This window comes from Limulus polyphemus, unplaced genomic scaffold (assembly GCF_000517525.1).
Source record: "Limulus polyphemus unplaced genomic scaffold, Limulus_polyphemus-2.1.2 Scaffold1153, whole genome shotgun sequence".
NCBI lineage: Eukaryota > Metazoa > Arthropoda > Merostomata > Xiphosura > Limulidae > Limulus > Limulus polyphemus.
In genome coordinates this window covers 312,070-329,486 of record NW_013666763.1, presented here as the reverse complement: position 1 = coordinate 329,486, position 17,417 = coordinate 312,070, and the positions used below count along the sequence as shown (strand labels likewise).

General features: G+C 32.5%; 2 protein-coding genes across 2 annotated transcripts in view; one reads left to right on the top strand and one right to left on the bottom strand.

Moving 5' to 3' along the window:
• The window catches only part of LOC106462377 (protein tyrosine phosphatase domain-containing protein 1-like), a 14,645-nt gene extending 5,220 nt beyond the window's left edge, over positions 1-9,425 (top strand). Inside the window, exons 5-8 of the mRNA XM_013922295.2 lie at positions 779-1,585; positions 2,754-2,855; positions 4,234-4,317; positions 7,589-9,425. Of these exons, the coding sequence (XP_013777749.2) occupies positions 779-1,585; positions 2,754-2,855; positions 4,234-4,317; positions 7,589-7,951 (1,356 nt within the window). The 3' untranslated portion in view covers positions 7,952-9,425. The remainder of the gene's footprint in view (positions 1-778; positions 1,586-2,753; positions 2,856-4,233; positions 4,318-7,588) is intronic.
• Positions 9,426-9,845: 420 nt separating this feature from the next.
• LOC106462376 (protocadherin-like wing polarity protein stan) overlaps positions 9,846-17,417 on the bottom strand; it is a 210,089-nt gene continuing 202,517 nt past the window's right edge. The window contains exons 32-37 of the mRNA XM_022389630.1: positions 16,722-16,962; positions 15,648-15,815; positions 15,234-15,296; positions 14,710-15,024; positions 14,153-14,357; positions 9,846-12,176 (exon numbers count right to left, since the gene is read on the bottom strand). Of these exons, the coding sequence (XP_022245338.1) occupies positions 12,152-12,176; positions 14,153-14,357; positions 14,710-15,024; positions 15,234-15,296; positions 15,648-15,815; positions 16,722-16,962 (1,017 nt within the window). The 3' untranslated portion in view covers positions 9,846-12,151. The remainder of the gene's footprint in view (positions 12,177-14,152; positions 14,358-14,709; positions 15,025-15,233; positions 15,297-15,647; positions 15,816-16,721; positions 16,963-17,417) is intronic.

Here is a 17,417-nt window from a genome sequence, read left to right as displayed (position 1 = left end):
GAAGAACACAACGTCGTTCCAGGAAGATGGAGCACCGTGTCACACTGCTAGAAACACCCAAAAGTGGCAGGAAGAAAATGGTATCCAGAAGTTGCCCTGGCCGAGCCGATCTCCTGACAAGAACCCCATCGAAAACCTCTGGGCCATACTCGACCGGCAAGTCAAGAAACAACCAAAAAAACCAACTTCAAAGAGCGATCTACTCCAAGTTTTGTAGCAAGAGTAGGCGAAAATCCCACGATTTAAAATTGACGAGATGATTCTCACGATGCCCCAAAGGATCAACGAACTCCACGAAGGGAAAGGAAGATCTACTAGATATTAATTAAATTATAAATATATCAATTCATGTGAATATGACTAAAAAATTTCATTTTTTCTGAAAAAGTGGTGTCTATTTACTTGTGACCACGCTGTGTATAGATGATGTGCTGTTTGAAAAATGTATAGTTGTATTTTTACCTAGATGTTTGATACATACTATCTATGCTTTCATTTTTTTCACAAAATGCAAAAAACCAAACTTTGAAGTTCCACTGCACATAAAAAAATTGTGTAAAATTATTAAAATAAATATATGTAAAAAATATTTTTACCACTATACAATAACTACCATATTTACTTGAGTTAATAGAAAAATTAATAAAAGAAAGAACAAGGTTGTATCACAAGATTGTTTATATGCATTCTAGTAGATAACATTCCAAATATTATTGTGGCAAAAGTTGTTAAAGTATGTTAGAGAATAATGGAATGATTATAAACTGAATATTTACAGATTATGTATTTGATCTGTGAGAGGCTTTTAGAGCTTTCCAACAGTCAGGATAGATTTCTGGAGAGAACGCAATCATCATTTGGATCTGTCTCTCGTTATCACCTTCAGTATAGTGCTGGATTTTGGAACAACTTCCTTTCAGCCACATCACCTGATGAATATCATTGGCGCCCTATTTCCCAATTAACTTTACAACTGAGTTCAGAACACTCAGGACTGTCACCAATGCCACCTCATTCTCAGAGAACGTCACCATGCAACAGTAGGGAGAGCAGTTTTGAGCATGCTCGGGAAGATGCTTCTCGCGTAGAACACTGGGTGGACAGCCTCCCAAATATTATGGGTAATGGTACTCGAACAGAAACAACCATCCCTAAGAAGGACCCTTCCAGCAGCAAAGCCAGCAGCTCTAAAAACAGTGGGTCATGTGGTCGTCAAAGCTCTAATGCTCTCATCATGAGTGATGCTTCGAATGAGTGTTTGAATGACAGTCAACTTTCTTACAGGACTTCTGGTAGCCAAAGAACAACACGGACAGCACAAAGTAGCTATATGGGATATTACCCTGACTTTGATCCTGAGAGCAGTGATGATAGTATTGATTCAGTCTTAATGGAAGATGATTGTAGAGAAGATCTTCTGGACAACACCTGCTACAGAGAACTATCCTCTCAGCTGGAGATGAGGTCATTACAAGAAGCTGGCACATGCAGTCAGCCAATAGATACCAACAGCATTGTAGAGGCACTCTTGTTGAGCCACAACTTGATGGGATCCGATTTCAATGGGGCATTAAGACAGTTTCAGGTGACCATCAATAATATACTTGTTAAGATCAATATGAGCTTTCTGATTATATTATTGATGACATAAAGTTTTAATATGACTATAGATCTCATGTAACTATGGTTCATAAACAGCTTGTTAGTCTGGTGTAAAAATTTTTGTGAAATTCCCTACCATATAACTAGATGGTGGTTTTCTTACCTAGGCTTGTAGATTTATAAAAATTAAATGATGGATATAGAATTTACATTAGCCAAATAGGTTTAGAAGCAAATTAATTATTATCATGAAAGTATTTCTAAAGTCATTCTAAAAGATGATATTTAGCCAACTTTCATTCAGAAAGAAGTATTCATATTAATTTTTATTTTAAGCAAGCTACCTATTTAGACCCAGCCAGTAAAAAGTATAGCTAATTAAGTATACTGTTCTTACGGCATTATCAAAAGACCAGTCCTGACAGAACAAACAACTTATGTAATTCCACATGATAACAATGTATTCTTATGTATCATGTGACATGCTACCATACTAGAAACAATAACAAGTGTATGAGAATAATGTAAACCTGGTGAAAGAAGTATTCATTTAATAGTAAAAACAAAAGGTCATTCACATCAATAATTATGTAGAGGTAAACTGGAAGTGTGGTTATAATTCCATATATACCTTGTCTAGAAAAGAAAAAAAGTGGAAGATATTAAAACGTCCATTTACACATACATAAATCTACCATTCAAAGTAAAGACTTCCAACCTCTGTTAACTGAAGCTTTCTCAGCTCTGCTACAACTGAACTCCTATCAATTTCACTTATCATTGTAACACCCACTCACTCCTGATCACCACCAAAAAAAAACTGTATTGCATGTAATCTTGGGCTTCTGAAGAAATGCATAGAGAAAGCTATAGCTTACAGTGTCTCTTATGATATTTGTAACAAAAATATATTGGTCAAACTGTGAGACCTATGAAAGAGAATTGTATGGTACATGTACATGCTATTTTGCAAGAATCATGTATTGTAACTATTGGTCTACTTCTAGTAGAAAACAAATAAAAAGATTGTTTCTTTGGTGCCTTACTACAGGTCATGTTACTCTTAGATTTTGAAGGACAGTGAAAAAAGCTTTCAAATTATGATAGTTGTAAATCACAACTTGTGCTCATTTTCTTTTTTTGCTTCTCAGAGGGACCTAAACACTCGTGGCTCAGCCTGGGACAGACTGACCGCTGAAACTGATCCAGTGTTGCTTGCTGGTTTGTTGTGGTCATGGCTAGATCATCTTCAGGTAAGGTTCAACAGTTAATATCATCTTCAGGTAAGGTTCAGTAGTTAATACTAACCTGTGCAGTACTAGTTGATAAATTAAAACTTTTAATTACAAAAGTCCAGCTCAGTTGAAAGATCAACCTCACTAAAGTAACTGGAACTTGCAATGAATATGCAAGTAGCTTATTCAACTGATTAAAACTGATACTGCAACAAAACTAAATGCACTAGTTTTATACAGAGTGTAACAAAATGATCTGTGAAAACATGACAATCAGTATTAGGCTCTTCAAAGTCCCAACTGTTCTACATGCTGTTGTTTTAGATATGTTAAAGTCTTATACTATATTATTACAGATAGCCATTTTAATTTTCTACATAAAAAAACAACAGATAACTCGTAACTTTTCATCCTGTACAATAGTAAAGTGCCTAAAGTATTTATTAATACAGTCCTACCTTCTGCAACAATATTACATTGGAGTTCCCAATATTTGCCTTGGTTGAAATTTAACAGTCAGTTTAATTATTATTTTTACTTGGATGAAATATTCATCATTACTATGTTTGGACATATTCCAGATGGCTTTGGTTTTTAAACAGGCACAGGTTTTCCTAGAATAATTTAATGTTCTATTTATGTGCCTCATTGTTTTATTTGTTTAATGTCTGGCAGAGCATTGTAATATTTAGTTTTTGAACTAGGGTTGAGTAATTAAGTTAAACTGTATCACTAATTGTATAAAAATACCTCTAACTACATTAACCTAAAAAAACAATAAACCCTACAGTATTTCTTGTTTCAAGATCACTGTAGAAACAACAAACCCCACTGTATTTTCTTGTTTCAAGATCACTGTTGAAACAACAAACCCCACTGTACTTTCTTGTTTCAGGGTCACTGTCCAAACAACAAACCCCACTGTACTTTCTTGTTTCAGGGTCACTGTCCAAACAACAAACCCCACTGTACTTTCTTGTTTCAGGGTCACTGTCCAAACAACAAACCCCACTGTACTTTCTTGTCCTTGTACTGGAGTAAGTGTGTATTGTGATCAGAATTAAAGCTTTTGTTCAAGAAAAATTTACTATGCTAACAGGAAGATAGCTCCAGAACATGATAAATACTACGGATTTCTTGGGCATGTTAAGTCTGCCAGGGAACCACCCACTTGCTTAAAATAATAATATGATGAGGGAAATGAACCAAAATACATACTGGATTAAAAATGCTATGGTTTATGTTTACTGTAAACTTATCTGTTTTGCATGCTTAATATACCATGAATTTTTTATAGTTAGTACATTTGAATCTTAATTTAAAAAAATGTTCTAATAATAAACTTTTATTCACTGCACTTAGTATTTTAGAAAATCCTCTTGTAAATTTCTTTCAGGGACCAATATTGAATAAACACGATTTAACCCACATTGTCATAAAAGCTGGTAAGCCTGTTGAAGCTTTACAACGTCTGGATCGGGTAGGCCATGTTTTTAATATATTATTAAACTATATAATAATATAAACTGAAGAACATGTTAGGTATGTGACAGAGAACCAAAAAAAAACACACACATAACCTAAATTATATGTTAACATTTGCTATACAAGAAAACACTATAAATCTGGACATTGCTATTTTCAGTGGTCATCACAGTATACAAGCTAAAAGTCCACATCAACCATATATTGTTACTTTTGTACAATAATAGTTTATTTTATGGAGGGTTAATCACAAAGAATGATTTGCATATACTAATACAGTTGTTTGCCACTTCAGATAAAAGTTTGGACACCATGGGCAATAAAACCTATATGCTTTTGAAAGATAGACCCTACTTCTTTAGGTATGTCGTAGAAAGTGTAAAATGCAAAAGTTAGTAAAATGATCTTTATTGATGTCATGATATCTATAGCAAATCACCATGACAACCAAGAAGAGTTTAGATTGGCTTTAAATGGGAATGTTGTAAGGTAACTGACTTCTAGTTTTAGAAAATATGGGAATAAGATGTAAAAGGAGAGTGTGAGAAACTTAATTAGTAAAAGTGGGAAAATTTTAAAAATAATATAAAACTGAGATACATATGGTGCAAGATATAAATAAATATTAGAAAGATGTAATTAAATATAATGAAATAAAAAAACATGATAAAAATAAACATAAATAAAATAATAAGCAATGAAATATATCATAAATAAGGCAAACAGAAATAAATACAATGAGCAAAACCAAAATAATCTCATTTTTAAGTAACAGAGAACTGATTAAAGGCTGAAAATGGCCGATTCTATAACCTAGGTAATCCCATGGAGATGAGAAGTATTTAAAGTGTAAATGCAATAGGATTCTTTCTTTTTCCTATCTGTTTCAAAACCCAAGTCATTGATAGAATGGCCAAGCTGGTTGAAATGTTGGGCAATAAGAAGTTTTTTTAGTTATGGCATAGTGGCTCATAGAATGGCTCTGAAAGTGTTTTTCAAGTACAAACTTTTAGCTCATAGCTCCATCATCTCTAGACAGTTTTGGACTCAGGAGATCAAACCCATTCAACTGATATATTTTGGCCATGCCCAAGGTCACATAGATTAATTTACTCTAATCCTGCCTAAAAGAATTTCAATTTGGGAGTAAGCTGGTAGAGATTCTGATGAGTAATGAAATTGAATCAGGTATACGCACATTCCATGCTTGGTATTGGTGGCACACATAAATATAGCTAAGAAAAAGGGGCTCATAGATTAATTTACTCTTATCCTGCCTAAAAGAATTTCAAGTGTCATAGCTATTGAGGATTCCCTCTCGCTTTTCTTATATTGGTTGAAAATTTGTTTCTTTCAAATGCTTTCTAGAAGTTGTTGATTTTCTCCAATGTATTGATGGTTACATTTTTGTAGTAGTGTGAGACAAAAAAAACTCTTCAACTCAAAAAGCCTAATAATAATAAACGAAGCTCACAAGTTGTCTGTCATCAGACATTAAGAGAATTATGACTGTAGAAACTAGAATTGTGGCAATTTCTGTCAAAATCCCCATTGCAGCTATAATGGATTTTTGTACTTTTGGATTGTTTAAATTTGATTTTGAAAGACAATATCCCAGTATGGTGTAGAATTTAAGAGATATGTGATTTAAGATTGGCCTTACCATCCTTTGTAGAAACTTGTTTTTAGTGTTGGGCAATAATGTGTAATTATGCCAAACAAACTGGATACCGTGAACAACAGAAGTTGTAGTTTAAAGGGTAGCATGTTACATCATTGTTATATAAAGACAAATATCGTTAAAACCGTATAGGCGAATAAAATAAAATAATGGGTTGAACAACTACCAAGTTATTTATATTTTTTTATTAAGAGAAAGATGATGTTTCAAGCTAACACTCTTCGTCAGATTGTACAGATTACAACAAAGGTGAATGCACAGAATTTAAAGAACTTGCATACGTAGTATTTTGAATGTTGAGCATGAAAATTCTAAGCAAAATTCCATCTAAGCAAACTATGTAGTGATGATAACGATTATAAACCTAAATCCAAACACATGAAAACCTTTTTTTCTAAAAGACACTACCTTGATTCTTTAATCCACAATGCAGCCACCAAAGCTAGCTTATATACTCAGGAACAAACACTCAACCCTACCAAGAAAGAACACACTGATTGTATTCTGCTTGTGCTAACATACCACCAGACCAACAAGAAGATCAAGGATATTACACTAAACAATTACACAATACCTACTGAAGACCCTACCACTAAATCTCTTTTCAAGGACCCACCCATTATTTCTTCCAGACATGAAACAAATCCTGGTGCACAGTAACCTTAAACAAAACCAAAATGATACTCTAGGTACTCATACACTACACATATATGAGGAATGAACACAACTTTCAAAATAAGACAATCCTTTACATGTAACACTGAATGTATCATTTACTGTGTAATTTGCAAAAGATGCAATAGCTTATACATTGGACAAACAGGCCACCGACTCAGTGATCGAGCACGAGAACAGCTAAACCATATTAAACTTCAGAACTAATACACACCTATAGGCAAACATTTCACCATCAACAACCATACAGTTGAGGACTTTTTGATTCTTGGACTTATTAGTGCTCCAACAGATATTCACAAAAGAGAACGACTGGGAAGGAGATTAATCTACAATCTGGGGACTCTACAACCATCTGGTTTAATTGAACGTTTTTCTTTCCTGTAGACTTATATTTTTCCAGTTTTGATTTAAATTTTAATTGCTATCTGTTTTAAATTTTAATGATTTGCGATTTTTATGTAATAGATATAATTTTGCTTAGAATTTTCACTCTCAACATCCAATATACTACGCACACAATTTCTTTGAATTCTGTATGATCTGACGAAGAGTGCTAGCTAAAAATGTCATCTTTCTTTTAATAAAATAAAAATATAAGTAACTGGCAATTGTTCAACCTATTATTTACTTTTTTTACATCATTGTTATAAAGCATAATTAACACTCTGTATTCCACAAAAGAAATCTTGTTTAGCATGGTTCCTGTTTAGCAACATTTTGTTAATTTAAACTAATGTTACAAGCATCATCTATCTATGATGGCTTTAGGATGACATTTTGAAATAACCTAAGTGGCTAAAATGCATGGCACAACCCCCAGTTAAGTATTTCTCACAACTTAAGATATAATTCCTAATGTAACATTTCACCAGCTAAAATCTTTGACTATACTGATACTTTTTACTAGGGGACCCGCTACACTACAGAGTATTTTCTAAGGTTCCTTATCAGGCTACATATTAGCTCTTCAGAGCTTAGAAATGATCTTCTACGGCGTATTGTGTCATCCCTGACTCATCAGTGTCTGATCATCAGAGGAAGTATACAACCCACAGGAATGCAGTGGACAAAAATGCGAGAAGGTACATCTACATATGTGATGCAGTTTGTCAAAGGGTTGTGCGAAGTGCTTTCAGGCGTTTCCTTTGCTGTAGGAGGGGAAGAAAACAAACATCTGTGGAATTCCACACCTAACAGAACAAGAGGTGTTTGTGAAGGTCTTAATGTAATGGCAAGTGCTATTGGGAGAGGTAGTACAGTGTTGAGATAGTTTTGTTTCTTTCTTTGTATTCTGGTATATTTTTAAGTTAAGCTTATATGCCTGTCAAGAAATAACAAAAAATTCTTGCTGTGCTATTGCAAAGGTTGAGATCCAGAAACAACAGTACTGTAATTGTTGAATTTCATATAACTGTACTAATGGAGATTTGGCTTTAGAAACAGGAAATAAGGATAACCTTGTTCTGTGGTGCTATTAGGTGAGTACAAAATGTGGGTGAGCTTGTTTCAGGGTAAGAACTCCTGCAAAAGCAAAATACATTGAAAACCATGATAGTGTAACTATGCAGACATGAGAAAATATATCCAACTAAAACTAAATGTATTGTAAAAAATAATGGCTTAGAAAACTTTTAACTACTATGTGTGCATTAAACAGTAGTCCACAATATATTTCTAAGTCATTTTATCACATTTTGCAGGTCCTCTTTTTCACCCAGCTGAAAGTAACAAAATTTCAACTAGTACAATCGGGCTTAGTATTAATGATTATTATGCAAGGCTTGATTATTTCACTATACATAATTAAAATACCCTTGTCTTGTTCAAGATGCTATAACCTTTCTAAGGTTCAGAATAGTATCCCAAAAAAGTTTGGTCATCACGATAATAACAATGCACTTATTTTTAGACTTTCAGCATACTGCTTTGGCACCTTATTCAAATGGGTACCAAACTCAGATTCAAAGATCACTTTCTGAATAGTTCTAAAATATGTTTTAAAATTACTGTATTGTATGTCTTCACATTTATCATAGAAAATTGGAAATACAAAACCTACTTAAAATTATAATTTTATATCACAATTATCTATTCATTGTAAAACAAAAATTGATTACAAATTAAGATCAATTAGCTATGGCATATTCATGCTTTCTAGCTTAATACACAATATAATGATACTTCGTAACAACTTACTAATTGCTAAGTAAACTGATTAGTCTTGCTTGCACAGTTCTAAAATGAATCGGTTAATCCATGTGAAATTTAGTCATCGAAAAAATATATTGTAAATATACTATGTGAGCTTAGATTGATGGAGTATACAAAGACTTGTCTTCAAATTAAAATATTCAATTGCATGCATTATTGGAACATACCATCATGTAGTAGCTTTTGTTAGGAGAAAATTGTTGCACTGTAAATAATAAATAATTCTTCCATTTATTTTTTAAATGTTGTATAGAATATTTTGTGAATTGTATGCAAGAATGAATAAGTTGCATAGATTCCAACCAGTGATTTATTTTAAGCTGCAGATTCCCATAGTCCTAATGGCTCTGTTCAGTTTATGTAATCTCTAAAATAATAATGTGAACCTAAATTTTAGTTGTAGCATTTAATTTTGGCTTATGAGGTCAGAGTATACAACGATGTTCCAGATATTCTGATGCACTGTGCTATGTATACTGTAATATTCTCCTGTTTTCATGGTTATTTCTTGAGTTTAAGGTATACATATTAAAACTGAGTACATGTATTTATTCTATCAGTTGTTGTTTTTTTTAACTTCTCCAAGTATCATGAAAAGAAAAAAAAGACTAAACTTGCAATTTCAAACTAATCTGTGTTACAATTGGGAAAAAATTACTTTTGTGAAATTCTGAAATTAATACTGTTATAGCACAAGCATTTTTGAAATACCTCAAATTTATTACAAGAAACCAGTAATATTACACTACAACAGATTTTTAACTATATATTTAAGCATGTACTGTGCTATTGGCTATTGTTAACTTCATAAAACAGTTAAATACAAAGTTGTAATCGTACAGTAGGGATCATTCAAAAATACAGATAAGTTAATGGGTTGTTAATATTCAAATCAGCCATATTGTTTCTAGTTTATAGACTGTTGTTTTGATGAATGAAAACAACTAGATCACTTTAAGCTAGTTGAACAATTCTTTAATCATTTCAGAGCCACTTTAGCACACACCATATACTTAGTGCAGTAATTACAGGATGGACATAAATACAAATACTGAACAAGAGAAATCTCCAGGAAGACATCCTGATCTTGACGCCCAGCTACGGATCTTCCTAATTAGGTGTTACAATGTAAAATCTCACACAAAATGAGAGTTCATAACTCTTCGGTAATATTTTGGAACATGTAGCTCTAATTACCATAGATAAGTTTGTACAGTTTAAAAGTTCTCACACCTGCATATAATTCCATTCTATGGTAATAATACTGAGTCAATGATTTTTCAGTATAATCAGAATACAAAACATCCAGCAATAATGTTAACACAAGGTACTTGTTTTTCATTCCATTCCAGTCTTACTTGCAATGACTGTTTGTAGAATTAATATGAAAGCTTGAAGTAGCAAATTTATACAGTTTGTTAGACAGTTACCAGCCTAGTATATAATTTTTCTGATTATTAGTTTCCTGTATTACTGCCAAATGGGGCTTTGCACTATCATGATGCAAAATATAGTGAGCATTGGGCAATCCCTAGTTTACCTATTATTTAACTTAATCAAATTTAACTCTCTTCTGTAGCTATTTTCTAGTGATCAATGTCAAGCCAATCTTATACTTTAACCAAGAGCTAATGCTTTGTTTAGCAACTAGTCTGTGGTCATTGTCAAACCCATAACCTTTTTGTTTCCCCCATCTAACAACTATTTAATAATGAATAGTAAACAACTTATTCAGAGACTCCCTTATTTAATGACTGACAAATGGTTAGTGTCACAACATTTTCTTTTTTTGTTTAATAATCAATTAACAGGTTAACATTTTGATTTTTTTACTGTGTACAAGCAGAGCTTTTAAAGATTGATGACACCTGGTAATAGTATCAAACAAGCAAGAGCCACTGAGAGGAGCAGTTAGATTTATTTTACTTGTTGCTGAAGGTAAGCTTTTTAAGTACGAGTCAAAAAACTGTATGCCAAACATTACCAGTGTAGGGCCTGAAAATATCATTTGTACAAGTGTTTGCAAATGGACAATTCTTTATACAAAATTAAGCCTCAAATATATTTATATATACACTACTGAGAAGTCAGCACAATACATCACACAAAGCCACAAAGTTCTAATAATATGAAATAAACACTCAGGAACAAAACCCCTAAGTACTACTTGTTGATTCTTTCAGAGTATGTACACTTTTACATTCACAGAAACTTGGTAGATGGCAAGGATACCTTGGTGAGATCTCAACATTAGCTTCACAAATCTAAGTCAATCAGCATATTAATGAATGGAATTTGTATCTTAACACAAACATGAATGGAATGTTACAAACAAAAAATATATCACTGCATCAAGCTAAAAATATAAGTACAATAATAGTTTAACTATTAACATTAAACTAAGTTATATATATATATATATATATAATGTTCTTCAGATTAACAGAACACAAAATACTGTAAGTTATATCAAACATCACTCTTTGCATTTGATTTTCATGTTTTAGTCATTTTAACCCAATTTCTCACATACTGGATTATCAGAATTTCTTATTAGTAAGTAGATGATTACATTATATATTTTTCAATAACTTATAAATCATGTTGACTAAAGTGTCTATTTAATTCTAATGTGCTCTTTAAACAATAAGGAATGTCATAATTAATTCACATTCTGATTATTATTCTTATTAAGAACTTCTAGTTGAAATAAGCTTTCACACTTGAGGTTTGTAAATGTACATCACTGAATTGAAGTTTATCTATGATTAATGACAAAATATTCACACACTTTACATGTGAAAATGTTTCAACAAATAATCTTCCACTAACCTCTGATGAACTAATCACACTGAGCCTTAAACCTTAAAAAAAATAATAAAATACAGTTCACATAGATGAATCTTTTACTATGCAGTGATGGAGAAGCAATACCTGAAAGCCTCTCAGTAATGAGTTAAATTACCTTTTACATGTTCATAATAATGAACACATCAGGTGACAATATCTTTCACCAGTTATGCATGCCCCTATCAGCTAAATCATTTTACAGTCTTACAATAATGAGCCAAGGCTATTTTAAACAATTTAACCACAACCATTGTAAGATCTTGTGCTTTCACAATAATGAACAGTTTCCATATATTAATAGCCTACTCATCAACTGGTTCACTTTTATCAAACTCAACCTCTGGATTGTGGTTTTACCACGATTAATTTTAACAACTAAAATTCCATTGGACATAAACTCCTCCATTCTTCAAACTGATGTTTCATTACTTTCCCTGTAGAATGAATAAAAAAATTATATACAGGACACTCCATCTTGACTCTTAATTTTCTTAATATCGATCAAAACATTTAAGATTTTATATGTCTAAGCTTCTCTACAGAAGTGGAATCTATCACAACTACAAATTAATAATGGTGAAACTATGTTTAACATTTGCTGTACTTAACTTGACTTAATTCCATAGTACCAAAACCAAGAGAATGATCATGCAATTATTGAAAGTACAAACAAGCAGTTGTGAAGTCTTCTAGTTTAATTCTAGGAACTTTTTCTTTATGCAAAGTAATCTTTTACCTGAGGTTATTTACCCATTGCTTTACACATATTAAACTGAAGGATCCAGAGTTACTGTTTGTCTTTACACTACAAGAGCCTTTCTACAAATTTAAATCTTTATATAAAAAAAACCTCCTCTAAAATTTGAAAGTACTTAAGCCTTTATCTCAACATGGCTTTACACGTAAAAACCAAGGTAAACTTACCTGGAGTTTAAAATCCACTGGCAGCAAAACAAAAATCAAGTTAATGACATTATTTACAGAGCATTTCCTTAATAGAATATGTATATCAAGTACAACACACAAGAAACTTCTAGTTGAATGACCTGCTTTAGTGCAATGCACACTGGTATTTTAATCAAACACTAATCTATATAAGAACAGCTAAAAGAAATTCATTAAAAATAAAACTTGAGCCACCAAAAAATTTTTACCTCATTACACTTGATTTATTTTGTCAGTTAAGTCTTATTTCAATAAGTTATGTTTTAACCTGCTGATGTATTTTGTGGGATATCCACTTTTAAACATAATTAGTGACATTTTCCTGTAAAAATAACTCTGTGTTGGATCTGCATTGTACCATAGAACCGTCTTCCCTTATGACTCTACATGGGTGTATTTTCCTTGACTATGCATGTAATGCAGCCGAGGGGAACTCCCAAGTTTTCTAGTGGTTATATGATGTGTAGATCCACGACAACTGAAGTTCTGAAATAAATCGTAGGGCTTTTCCAACATTCTCTGTTTAACTTCTGCAGCTATATATCAGTGTAGCCATGATAAATATGGGGGAGAAAAAAACAGGACCCATTAAGCTTTGACTTGTATAATAAAAGAAAAATCAAAGTAGTGAATGTTGAAGAAAAGCCCAAGATATATTCCAAGTAAGTTTTGAATACTGGATTCATGCAAAGTGTGTGCTGCATGTATGTATATCAAGATGAATAAATTAGGTAATTGAGTGCTGTAGACCTAAAAATATCATGCTACTAAAAGAGGAATAAATATGATGCTACAAAATATTCTACCATGAAACAACTTGTTTTAGTAGCTTTGAAACTGTATAGAAAAACTGCAACATTATAACAAAAATTACCAAAACCAAAGATTATCTTCACAGGGAATGAACATTGCTGCCACAGTGAAGAGATTAAAGAACGAAGACAGTGACATTTAGTGAAAAATCACAATAAATGGAACAAAGTATCAGAAGACTTGAGATTAGTGAAGCCTTTTTTTATTTTGTTTCTCAACATTAGTTGTTTCACTCTCTTATAGCAGTGGTTAGCTTAGAGTTATTTTGTTGAAACAAATGTAACTGTAATAAAAGAACATAATATCATGTGTAGCATTAAAGGTCATTTGGTCAAAATACTGACTATATTTTTTCTGTTTAAAGCAATACTAACCATTTTTGTATTTTATACGTTTGGGGGGGGGTTGTTAAAAATACTAATCAGTGCACATCCACAATGATTTATCAAGGTAATGTAGCACTTTAAAAACTAATGACTATTTATCTATAAATGTTTGATTAGCAGAATTAAATGTTTACCTTTAGTGATTTATCTAAATAATTCACACTTATTAACAAATCCTAGGATATTGTCCTTAAAGCTTCTTTGAATCAGTGTTGTTGTTTTTATCAGTAAAGTACACACAACACTCTTATTCTCAAAAGACTTACTCTGATTCAGAGGAGAGTTCTGCGGTGGTTAATGGAGGAATTACCATTCTGCTCACCAAAGATGGTAATTTAGGAGACGTCCGACTACTTGCTTCACTGAGGCCATCATTGTTAGTTTCAACATTGTTGTTGATATTATTTACATTACTGGGCAAACTGTCTGCTCGTTCAGGAACAGGTAATTGTTCTGGACTTGGTGTTTCATCTGTAAAGTCAGTTCTCACGTTAAATTCACATGTGTGATGCTCCACAGTATAAAAGTCTCATTTGAAGAAAACTATAGTTTCCATAACATAATAGAAAATCTTAACAATGCTCCCATCCAAAGGTTAATCACAGTACCCCCCCCCACATTAGAATTTCAAGTCTTCTCTACTTTCAAAAGTAACACAACTTTATACTCAATCATTTACATGATACACTGTTTCATTAAGTCTTACTAGCATTATTTTTATTTACCTGTTAATCACAACAGAGATATTAAAATAAATTATTCATATTTATATTCAAAAATTAAAGAATTTCTATAGTCACCCCCTTTTTTAAATGAATCATACCTATTAAAGGAGGAGAAAATCTTGATTCTAAGTATGAACTTATATCTGGTAGGTTTCTAGGTGGTGGTGTCTGTGAAACATCTTGATTATGGCTTTCACCTGGGGTTTCTTTACTCCATTCAGAACCTTTTATTCCACTTCTTTGAAAGGTTAGTGGTTCAGGCTGCTGTAGATTTGCAGGGAAGGTGGGGGAAGAGCTAGTGATACTGGCAATGTTAGGGGGAATGGTCCAATGTCCAGAATAAATGGGGTAAGGAGCAATGTTGATCCCCATGCTGGGAAAAGTGGTAGAGGGGGCAACAGTATAGTCTTGAGCTAAAGAAAAGAAAATCTTGGTTTGTAGCTACAAAATATACACGTAATAAAGCTTTGTTTCTAAAATTACTACAGGAATACTGATATGGTTTTAATATCTAAAACAATGAAATGTTCAGAATTAAAGTTTTGAGAAAGTTACAAGATAAGACGACATCAAAAATTACAGGTCATTGATTATGAAAGAGATAAACATATTGCCTACTTACCTGCTGGTGTGCTAGGACTATCAGTTTCAGGAGTTGCTAGATTGGTAGGCTTTGGTGGGACTTCTGATTTAAAGAAAGGTAAAACATTGAATTTCTATCTTATTCTAGATGTTAAACTAATACTGAAGTATAAATCATAACGAAAAATATAAACAGAACAAGTATCTCGAATAAATCTAAATATTAAGGATATCACACGAAACATTTATTACAAATTAGAAAATGTATGACATATTCAAAAAATATGACCTTTGTAAAAAATTATACAATGTTGATTAAAAACAAATTGGTATCAATGGTTCTATGTGGAGCAGTTTCTGAAAATATGTGAACATGTAAAAAAATGATGTGGTAACATGTCACTTAACCAATGCGTTACTAAATACTAATTATGTATCTTCTACAGAAACTAACCAGGTTTCTTATTTAACTTCTTTCTCCGACTCCAGTGAGCATTGTCGTAGTCTTCCTCATCTGAAGAATGACTGGATGCAAGGTCTAAGGAGGCAGGACCTAAAGAGAGGTCACTATCTGAATCTGAATCAGCATTACGTCGACGACTAACTTCACCAGTGTCAGGATCTGAAAACGACCACAAATTTATTTCTTAATGCTTACATACCTGCAGTCACTTCACAATTTTAGCAAAACAAAAATATTTCACATACACACAATACATTATTTGACACTGTTGTGTCAGCCTTTGGTTAAATATTTCTTGTCACTTGAACCTCCGTGGAACAAATATTCTGTGCCTAATAATGGCTGGAGATGGCATGAATGATGACAAAACCTTGTCGAAACGTTGTACATTTGCTGTTATGTTAAACTTATATTAAAGTTTTTCTTCATTACCCATTCAAGCCGTCCCCTGCCATTATTAGTCTCAAAGTGGGTTCCTTGTCACTGAATTTAAATATTCTGTGCAATCATCAGCTAAGAAAATTTATAATACCCGACATCCCTTGTTCCATTTTCATCAGCTGATAAACACATGTTAATGACTTCAACTATTATCCAGACCTAACTAGAAATTTAATCACCTATATAACATCTACAGCTGTTCAGACCATGTACTGCTACTAGCAAAATATAAATGTTCATAAGAGAGGGGCACCTTGTAAACTTAATGTCTTGAGAGCCTAAAACAATGTTTGGAATTCTAGCTGCTTATATGTGTACTATTAAAAGAAATCATTATCATGACTGTAGAAAATTACCTTCCATTAAAAAAATGGCAGAAATGAAATGGAAACCTAGTTATAGTGTGATGCTGTAAATTTTGTAGTTCTCACTTATAGGTAGAAAAATGTGTAAACTTAATGGAATAGATAGTACTCATTTCTTTTCTAGAATGGCTAAGTCAGACAGAAAATTCTTGATATGTGAAATGTGTTTGTACAATGGGACGGGACATTTCCTTGCTTGTTATGCAAAATGGATAGAATTAGAAGAAAGAAAAAAAATGCATTTGAAGATTCTACCTACCATCAACAACCTTGTTACGGTATTTTTTATATGCTGCTTTGTGTATGGCTCGCCTCTGAAGATCAGTACTAGAGTTTACGTGGCCGGAGGTAGAAGTGGACGTGTTCCGTAGGTGAGAATCTGACCGGTAGGGGCTACTGGAAGTTTTAGTCGTGGAACGACTGGTAGTGGATGATGTTGAGATACCCACGTTCCGATGCAAGACATCAAAAGATGAATTGTGATAGGCTAATGCCGACCGCTATACATCAACAGAATAAAATTCATTAAAGGTCTAAACAAAAAAACTAATTTAAAATTTTGTAATAATTCCTACTTCATCATTATATAAAAACTGAAAATCTGCTCTTATTAATAGACTAATAAAATAAAACAAGCAGGGCTATTTTCAACAGATACTTAAATTGAAATAATACTAAGCTATCAGATTATATAGAAAATTTTGCATTTTCTTCACATAAGAAAAAAAAATACTTCAATCTACTTACAATGATTTTGAAATACAACTTTTGATATTGTTAAGAATTTTCAGATCAAGATATCTAACTAGGAATAGGAAAAAAAGCATGACTGGATTCCCTAAGACAAGTCTTTGAAATAAATCAACATGCAAATTTCATTAGAAATCTTTTTTCTCAGAACAAATAATAAAAAATATCATTCCACATTGACTATTTTTTTATAACATCTTTATGT